The 10,599-nt window shown below is 39.9% G+C and overlaps 1 protein-coding gene across 1 annotated transcript; it reads right to left on the reverse strand.

Annotated features, from left to right (window-relative positions):
• Positions 1-4,954: 4,954 nt before the first annotated feature.
• Positions 4,955-8,290, reverse strand: LOC142265733 (AP-1 complex-associated regulatory protein-like; the record flags this gene model as incomplete). Its single annotated transcript, XM_075332281.1, has 2 exons — positions 4,955-5,409; positions 8,162-8,290. Coding segments are annotated over 2 exons (371 nt in total), but the record flags the coding sequence as incomplete, so codon positions are not given.
• Between the last annotated feature and the right edge of the window lie 2,309 nt (positions 8,291-10,599).

Raw genomic sequence — 10,599 nt, forward strand, 5'->3', positions numbered from 1 at the left:
ACTTAAACGTGATTAAAAAATTTTTATTGATCAGCATGCCTATATTACATTTGTGCATTTAGTCATGATGCAGAAAGGCTGCATGAATTTGTAGTAAATACATTTAAAGCCAACCCAACATTTTCTGTTCAATTACAGCATAATATACAAGCTTCACAAAAGTAGTTCTATAAGACACTTCACTTTTTCCATCAGCCCCCATAATACATTTTTTTTCTTTTTTTTACAAAGAGGTTACCTTAGCCATTCAAGTAAATTCTGGAATTTATTTCTATCTCTCATCTTTAAAATGTGGTTGTTGAATATATATCAAAAAATATATTTCACATAATTTTCTCTAATTTAAATGACTTTGTTAAAAAGCCAACATCTTTTCAATTTTTTCTGACTACAAAGCCACTGTTTTGAAGCTAAACCCATGTTCACATGTTGGAGCTGTGTGAGTGTGCAGCGTATGACGTCATTTCTTAGACAGACAGAATAGGGCAATTATAGAAGATAGATAGATGTATGGAAATAGATACTTCTGCAAAGTGAAACCATAATGCAAGTATAACAGAGCCCAGTTCTTCTCCAGAATATTTTGGTTACTTTTATCTTTTCATTTTATAATAAGGATCATATAGTCGTGTATTAATTGAATAGTGTATTAATGTTTCAGATCATCAGTGAGAATTATTTTACTTATTATAGAAAATGCATAATTCTCACTTATAAATGGTTCAGAGTCTTCAGGAAGACCAGGAATAATATAACATGCCATCACTGAACGTGTTACTCATTTTCATTCAATAATGAATGTTATTGTAGTTGTCAAACTTTCCTGAATAGTAAGTAAGAGTAAAGCAACGTTCACACATTGAGTATTTGGTCAGTATTTTACATCAGTATTTGTAAGACAAAACCAGGAGTAGTTCCGTGTTTCTATTATACTTTTCTTCTGTGCCACTCCTGGTTTTGGCTTAAAAATACGTGATGTAAATTACTAACCAAATACTGAACATGGCCTAAAGAACACACATTTTACTGTGGTCTTTTGTTGTTGCAGGTCATAACAGATATTACTGTTTAGGTGGCCTATTATCAGAAATGTATAGTTTTTATATAAAAAGAATGTCATATTAAGGCTATGTGCCCACGCTGCGGAAAATGTGCGGAATTTGCCGCGGATTTTTCAAAAATCTGCAGCACAGCTACTCCCCAGCCATTTCTATGGCATTTGGGAAATGCTGTGCCCACGCTGCGGATTTTTCCGCTGCGGAAATAATATGGATTTCCCTGCTGAAAAATCAGCAGCATGTCAATTATTCCTGCAGATTTCTCTGCAGGGTCCCATATACTTACCTGCCTTGATAGCAGACACCCGAGTCACTTTCTCCGTCCGGTGTTCAGCAGCGCAGTGGATCCAGGTACAGGAAGGAAGAGGTGGGCGGGGCCTGCACGAGCTCCGGTCATGTGACAGCCGGAGCTAGTTCAGGCCCGCCCACATTCTCCTGCACAGTGCAGCAGACGATGAGAGTGACACGGCCGCCGGAAAGCAAGGTAATGCATGATGGAGGTAAGCAAGACACCCGATCACTGCAGCACTTGTTCTGCATTGAGGATGCAGTCCCGAAGCCATGGTACTGTATCCTCAATGCAGAATGCCCGCACGATATCTGCAGGACATTCCGCAGCATGGAAACAAACAAAAGTTGTGGTGCGGTTTCCTGGGAGCTCCTGCGCAATGTCCTGCCAATATATCCGCAGGACACTGTCCCCATGGGCACATTGCCCAAGGGTGGACAAAGCCTTTAAACTAACTTTCGGCAAGCCTTGCAGTTTGCGGTTACGAGCCAACTAAAATCTCCCCTGCGTCTTTTATTGTTCTATTGAAAGACAAGGATGGAACTATTGACCGCAGGCGACTGCAGGGGTGAACAATCCCTTTCATACATGAAATTTCTAAGTGTCTGATTAGGATGAAAACATACAAACTAAAAGTGGATTAACTGGAAAGTTAGGTTTTCTTAAGGCTACCCTTTAAAGACTACTCAAAATTAAAAACCTATGCTTATAATCTTTAAAAAAAAATAAATGTATGTATGTATGTATGTATGTATGTATATATATATATATATATATATATATATATATATATATATATATATATATATATATATATATATATATATATATAATTATATATAGGCCTACCTGGAACATCCATCTCTTCATACAAACTATGGATAATTTTGTGTGTCACAATAGAGACAGAGTCCATGATTCCAGGTGTGTGTCACTTACAGATCTTCTTTGCTGTAGTTTTGACAATACGGGTATTCGCGCAGCGTGTTTTTGCAGAGCTGTCAGAGTGGAAACTGAGCAGAACGTCCTAGTTTTTGAGGAGTTTTGCATTTTTTTGGAGAGTTTCTGCCCCCAAAAACCTCAGTGTATACAAACCCTATCACTGTTTTATCTGCTGCAGCCTTAAACTCCTCCCCCACCACTGATTAGAAGAAAACTGCCAATCAGTGGTGTGGGCAGGGTTATATAGAGATCAGTATTCAGAGAACTAGATCTGCAGCAGAAAAAACAGTGATTTTATCAAAACATCCCAAGCAACACAGTAGGTGATACATTGCTGGGATCAATGTAGGTCACTAATTTATGCTGCCCTCAGAATGGAAAGAATAAACTTGCCGACAGATTCCCTTTAAAAGGAAATGTCCAGTTTTACAACCATTTCTGTTTTCACTCTTTCAGTGGATATAGAAACCAATCAAGATCAATTTTACAACAGGTGTTATTTAAAAAGATTTCACTTTGTTTCAATGGAGACACATTGGAGCTGTAAAACAAACAACAAAAACTGGTAGCTTTACCTTGCAGTCATACTCGTATCCATCTGTCATCTACATCCAGCTGCTCTACCAATTTATACATAAATTCAAGTGGGGGACAAATGGAAGATGTATAAAGAAGTTTTCCCACATACAAAGTACATTTTAATCAATTGATCTTGGAATAATAAATTCCACAAATGGATGTGTAAAAAAAAAAAATGTTCCTGGACCGAAATAACCTTTAAATATATGTCCCTGTTATGTACCCTATAATGGCAGTGTCTGACTATTTTGGAACATGGTTGGCACATGCCAGTGTTATTATCCAGGGGGATAATAATAATAATAATAATAATTTTATTCATTTATATAGCGCTATTAATTCCATAGCACTTTACATACATTGGCAACACTGTCCCCATTGGGGCTCACAATCTAGAGTCCCTATCTGTATGTCTTTGGAGTGTGGGAGGAAACCGGAGTACCCGGAGGAAACCCACGCAAACACGGGGAGAACATACAAACTCCTTGCAGATAGTGTCCTTGGTGGGATTTGAACCCAGGACCCCAGCGCTGCAAGACTGCAGTGCTAACCACTGAGCCACCGTGCCGCCCGGTGGGGATGCAAGAGAGCATACAGACAGCACAATATGGGCTTGCAACTGATTATTTCTGAAAGGTAAAACATATACCTGCCTGATTTAAAACAGCTGAATGTTTTACCTCACAGAAATAAGTTCCACATCCAATTGTGAAACTTATTTTTATTCCAGGATTTATTGATTCAAATGTACTTTGTCTGTGGGACAACCCCTTAAACTGTAGTCAGGGTGTAAACTGGAAGCCATTGCCCATAAGGAATTTTGTTCAGAAACACTGTTTAAATAGAGGCAAGGAAATATTTTACCTCACAGAAAGAATCAGCTGTGATCCCATGCTGTTCTGTTTGTCTACTCTTGTTTCCTCCCTGGCCTGGGAGATGTAGACCAGAGCATGTTCCTGCATGGTCAGACATGGCCATTACACAGTATATATAATTATAAAATGATCTCAGCATAGGAATTTTTTTTTATCACATCTACTCCTGTAACTAATTATTATTCTAAGATCTTTTGATTAATATGTGTTTTATTTATGGAACAACCCCTTTAAGACCGCAAGAATACACTACAAAGAATTTTTTTTTGTCTGTTATCAAAGAGCATAGTCTGTGAACAAGGAAAAAAATGATGGGAAAATGTTTAACTAGAACCTATTGTAAAATTGCTTCCTTTTTAGATTGGGAGGTGTATATAACCTTTAGGACGTTGTGAAGCTGTAGTCTTTGAAGATAAAAAAATATCTGTTGAGAAATCACATCATGTGGTATTAAGTGTCCTGCTAGAGCCAAGAAATACTGGTTGTGCTCACCTGTGATTATAGAGGACTTACATCCGGACATTGCCAAGACCTCAAGTGTCCCACAGTGGAATGTACACGAGATAAGGCAAGCCACATGAACTCATGAAGCTCCGATCACTTCATAAAATGCGACCGTTACTCAGCTCCACATTTAGCTCATCACAAAAGCAACCACGTGTACATTTATAGAGCACCACCACTAAACCAATAGAAGCCTTCATTCATCTCTGCGCTAGATCTAGATTTCTGTCCAGTGATGGGAAATCGAAATACTAAAACAACGGCAGAGACCGAGCCCATTCATAACAGTTAACAGTTTAGGGTCCATTTCTTTACAGGATGAAATAACAGTTTTCCGTATTCTTTTAGCCACCATTTTTAACAATCTTTGGCAGTTATGGCCAGATGTGAACCGACCCCAGGTTAAAAGCTTTCGATAATCCAATAAGTCAATGGCTACAGGAGACAAAGTGCAAAACAACTGGCAATGTGTTAAGTTCTCAAATAGTGCACATCATTTACAAGTGAAGTGTGGAACACCCAACTACTCACCTTCCTATTGTCTATGGCCAGAATCACACTTGCTAGTGCCTCGCGTGTATCTCGCGCGAGTCTCTCATGGTAGAACCCGGCATGGCCGCACACTATGCATACAGGAGCGTCTGAGCTGCATAGAGATACATGCAACCGACCCGCTCCTGTCAGGAGAGTGTGCGGCCATGCCGGGTTCTACCATGAGAGACTCTCGCGAGTTACACGCGAGGCACTAGCAAGTGTGATTCTGGCCTATCACTAAGAAAAGTCTGCAGAAAACAAAGGAGAATTGCACTTTATTTAATAAAAAAAGGCTCTCGAAAATCTGTACATTCATAGAACACTAGGAAGAGGAGAAAGCTTTCTTTTATGTGATCATCACAACATTCCTTGGTGCACAGCCTTTTCTACCTGTCCTGCTGGCTGGCAGAAAGTTCAGACACGGGGTTAACAAACCCTGCGTATTCTGAGTTACCATTGTCGTCCATCTCCGCGCTCACAAAATCATTCTCCCACTCAAGTCCATTTGAGTCATCGGAGGCAGAGGCTGTGTGGCTTCCGGGTTTCTTGCCGCTGGATTTTAAAGCTGCTCGGAGGATGTCCTCCTCTGTTTTTGAGCGTTCTCTCATTGGAACCATCCTATTCATTCCTAGGTAAAAAGAATTGTAAAATTGTAAACTTATTTGCAAAGAGATTAGATATAAACATTGAACTTACATTTTTACTTAAAGGGGTCAGCCAGCTTACAAAAAATAGTATTAGGCTATTTAGAGTTAAGAGAGGAGTTTCCCTTCTCATGCCTTGGCCATATTGGATATTGGCTACACAGATGCCCTCTCTCAGTTTGGAGCACCTATCCCGTCCTACAGACAGCTGTGTAATGCTTCATATTCTCTGTGGGAGTGCTGTAGCAATCATGGACAACTTCAGCTAGGTTTCCCTATTTATTATATAGGTGATAATTAACAAAATAATGTCTTATGACAGACTATTTCGGTTCCCGCATCCTTCCTGGCAGATCATGGCTGTGATATTCTACTATCATCTGCCTATAGTATCCGCATGTGGAGCAAAGCTGCTGTTAAATGCCGCTGTCAATCTGTGGTGGCAGCATTCAATGAGTGCTGGCAGGGGGGCACGCCGTTCTATCCCTTTATCAGTGGTCCAGTGACGAAATCGCCAACGTGTTATAACAAAGGGTCTTCTGAAGACCCCTTTTTCACAGGAGTACAGGGATGTGAGACAGCCAGCCCGTGGCTGGCGTTCATAAGAGGCCTTTATTTCTGCTATATACAGCAATACAGATTCAAATCAGCCGCATTTTCCCCCCATTAAAAAAATAAATACAAAAACATAAAACATAGTTATTGCTGCATTCATGTAAGTCCAATCTATCAAAATGTAAAATAAATTAATCCGATCATTACATGGTGTAAAAAGAAAATGACACTCAAATTGTCAGATTTGCAGATTTAAACAGAAAATTATAACATCGTACAGAACCCAAAATTATATCAATACAAACAATGGCACAGGGTGCAAAAAAAACAAGCCCTCACACAGTGCTACACCCCGAAAATGTAAAAATCTCCTCTCATATAGCGGAGAAAGAAGAGAATTAAAAAAAAATGTCCTTCAAAATTTTAGATTTTTTTCACCACTTAAAACAAAAAAATTATACATGTTTGGTATCTGTGTAATCACACAGAGCAGGAGAATGATATAGCTATGTCATTTGTACAATCAACGCTGTACAAAAAAAAAAAATTGCAGTGTTTTTTTGGGCCTTTTTTGCCACACTGAATTTTTCATATACATATCAGTACATCAGATCATAAAATGGATGGATTAATTCAGTAGTATCACTCGTCTCACAAACAAGCAATCATGGCTATTTTGATGGAAAAATAAAAAGTTTTGGCTCTTAGAATAAGAGGACAAAAACCCCACAAAAAAAAATAAAAAATAAAAATCGACCAGTCCTTAAGGGGTTAGAGGAAGGGGGAACAGTTTTTCGATCATATTATAGTCAAGAGATTCCTCCAACTAAAGTGTCATTGTGGAGTCAGTTTTTTTTTTTTTTTTTGCATACAAGAAAAATCAAAGTGTTTAAAAGAACTGAGTCCTCAGTGGTTGATACCTTTTAACGGCTAACTGAAAAGATGGTAATAATTGCAAGCTTTCGAGACTACTCAGGTCTCTTCATCAGGCTCAATATAACAAAATCTGAAGAGCCACATATTTATACACAACAGGACATAGAATAGTGCAGTGAAAACAAAAAAAACAAGTTATGTGAAGCAGAACCATCACTATATTTATGGCCACAACAGTTTGCCCCCTTACCATTGTTGTGGTTCATAGATAAGCAGTGTGAAAGTTTTATTATCCTCTGATTGGGGTCTGGTCCGGGCTGTGATGACCCCGGATGCTCTGAAGAGCACATTTCTTAATTGATGTAAAAATTGATGTATCTCTACTGGCTAACACGGTACAAAGATATATTTTTCTTGTATGCAGTCAGTCAGTGGAAAATGGACAGCACTTGGATGGCATTGGAGTGGTCTGATTTTTTTTTTATGGACCCATAGACTTACTAAATTGGCTAATATGATCTGTGACTAGAATAAAAATTGAACAAGCATCCGTGTTTTGATGCAAACGACTCGTCTGAACATGTGGACAGGTCCATAGATTATAAGAAGTATGAGTTATCACCTTCATCCAGAGAAGGATCATCGACTTGCTGGATATATAATGCTCCAGTATACTCATATAGTATACTGTCATAGGTTTTAAGGTTGAGGGTAGATAGAAGATCATAGAGTTCAAGCTATATCCTTACATAGTGATCCAGACGACGACAAAAACCCCGTGAACGGAGATGCTAATTGCCCCATATTAGTGGAAAAATTGATTCCAAACTACACATAGGGTAATCAGACTAGTTCCCTGGATCAACAGCCCCATCACAGAATCTAGTGCACATAACCTGTAATATATTTTTTGAGAAAGACATCCAGGCCCTCCTTAGTGAACAAAATACAAACAGTAATAAAACAGAAAAAAAAATCCTCCAATTATACTAGCACAGGAAAAAAGGTGGAACAGCATCCAACGTAGATCAACTTTTATTGTACCAACATGTTCAGAGTGAATTCTCAATCCTTATACTATGTGTGGGTCCTTGTCAACCTAAATTCCAATGAGATCTTGAATTTAGTCATTAGATAGACATGCATTAACTGAAGTGGAGAAATAGACAACCCTTAACAAGCAATAATAGTATTACCATTTTGTGAAATAAAGGGTTGTCAAATTGTCAGTGAGACATCTGCATATAATATTAGTACCATATGTAGTGTTGAAGTAACGGTCCTTGGTTTCGGGCCATCACTTACCTTCTTCATCTTCCCATTCAAGATCAAGGGATGTGCTATCATCATTCCCACTTGTGGACTTTGTTCTGGTTGTAAGATCACAGCTACTCTCGGTGTTAGGGGTTAATAGGTTTGCATCTGATGATAATCCTAATAACAGACAAACAATAGAGGCAAGAAACAGGATTATTAGCAGAACAGCCATGAATGGTTTTACACAAACATTTTTATATTACTCAAATTGTCTTATTTGAAAAAAAAAATTGTTGTGTTCATGATATATATTAACCCCTTACCGACCCATGACGTACTGGGTACATCATGGATCGTGTGCCGTTAATCCCCACCCCCTGCCGTGGGCAGGCGGCGGCGATCCGCACACATCAGCTGTTTTCAACAGCTGACATGTGTGCCTGCTAGCCGCGGGTGGAATCGCTTCCACCCGCTGCGATTAACCCCTTACATATCGCTGCCAAAATCAGGCAACGATATGATATGCGTACCACCATGACAGTCACTTACCCCGCCCTCACCGGAAGTCACGTGCCATGATCACGTGACTTTCGGTGCTTGCCATGGTAGCACAGGGTCATGTGATGACGCCTGTAGCTAACATGACTCACTTCCTCTCAATGCCAGAATACAGCCGGCATTGAAAGTAAAGCACCAAATCTGCAGTTCTCAGCTCTGTAGCTGAGATCTGCAGAGCGATCGGATTGCTGATTGCTATAGCCCCCTAGGGGGACTAGTAAAATAAAAAAAAAAAAAATTAAAAAAAAAACCTAAAAAGTTCAAATCACCCCCTTTTGCGCCATTGAAAATTAAAAAGTTAAAAATAATAAATAATATACACATTTGGTATCGCCGCGTTCAGAAATACCCGATCAAAATAAAAAAATCAATTAATCTGATCAGTAAATGGTGTAGCAGCAAAAAAATTCCAAACGCCAAAATTACGTTTTTTGGTCGCCACAAATTTTGCGCAAAATGCAATAACAGGCAATCAAAACATAGCATCTGCGCAAAAATGGTACCGTTAAAAACGTCCGCTCGAGATGCAAAAAATAAGCCGTCACTGAGGCTCAAATCCCGAAAAATGAGAACGCTACGGGTTTTGGAAAATGGCGCAAAACGTGCGCCACTTTTTTTTTGGTCAAGCTTATGAATTTATTTTAACCCCTTAGACACAAGTAAACCTATACATGTTTGGTATCTACAAACTCGCACTGACTTGAGGCATCACATAGATACATCAGTTTTACCATATAGTGAACACAGTGAATAAAATATCCCAAAAACTATTGTACGATCACACTTTTTTTTTTGCAATTTTTCCGCACTTGGAATTTTTTTGCCGTTTTCCAGTACACTATATGGTAAAACTTATGGTTTCATTTAAAAGTACAACTCGTCCCGCAAAAAACAAGCCCTCAAGATTGATGGAAAAAATAAAAAAGTTACAGCTCTCGGAAGAAAAGGAGCAAAAAACAAAAACGGAAAGTGCCTGGGGGCTGAAGGGGTTAAGAACTAGAAGGTGGCCCGATTCTAACGTATCAGGTAGTCTAGAATGTGTATGTAGGTTAGCAGATTGAATAATAAGGTAATGAATGGACTGGATGGGTTAGGTTTAATTTAGTATTCTTATAATTGTTTATTGGTTTTAAAATGACAAACAACAGAAGGAACAGTTTTAATAGAGGAGTCTAATGTTTAATGATGTCCATGGCTTGTAATGGAAGAAGGCCATGAACAGTGTAAAGTTAAGTAAAAATATGCTGATGCTGTGATGTAGCCCAATGCTGGTATGTGCCCTCATCGTGGTGCAGCCCCCATCCTGCGGGGTAATGTATACGGGGGGCGGAGTGCGGGGTGGGTGGAGCCGAGCGGGGCCATGGCACTGAGGACGTCAGTGGCGGGGACTGCATGGCTGGGGACAGGTAACTATCCAGGTGTGGGTGTGTGTGTGTTCGGGCGCTTTCACACTTGCGTTCAGCGCAATCCGCCGCTACGAAGAATAGCGCAGTCCGATAATGCACTGCGCTATTCTCCATAGACTTGTATTGATGACGCACTGTAACGTAAGTGTCTGCGTTGCATCCGCTGGAGGACGCTGCGTCGTTAATTTGACGCAGCGTCGGGCGGAGGGAACGCTGCATGTAGCGTTTTTTGGGTTGTTAGAATCTGCCAAGGTGTCTAATGATTCTCTATGGGGGCGGATTCAGCCGCAATACACTAAGCGGCAGAATATGCTGACGGATCCAGTCACGTTCTACTGCGCATGCTCAGCATGTCCAGCAGAACGATCTAAGTCGTTTAAAATCACTCTTGGTATCCGCCCCCCTCTCATACTCGCCGATCACCGGCGCTGCACAGCTGTCACACTGCTCTGGCGGCTTCTCCTGCTTTTGAAAATGCCAGCCGCTCATCATTCAATCTCGTATTCCCTGCTTCCACCGGCG

Source organism: Anomaloglossus baeobatrachus, unplaced genomic scaffold (genome assembly GCF_048569485.1).
Source record: "Anomaloglossus baeobatrachus isolate aAnoBae1 unplaced genomic scaffold, aAnoBae1.hap1 Scaffold_2770, whole genome shotgun sequence".
Taxonomy (NCBI): Eukaryota; Metazoa; Chordata; class Amphibia; order Anura; family Aromobatidae; genus Anomaloglossus; species Anomaloglossus baeobatrachus.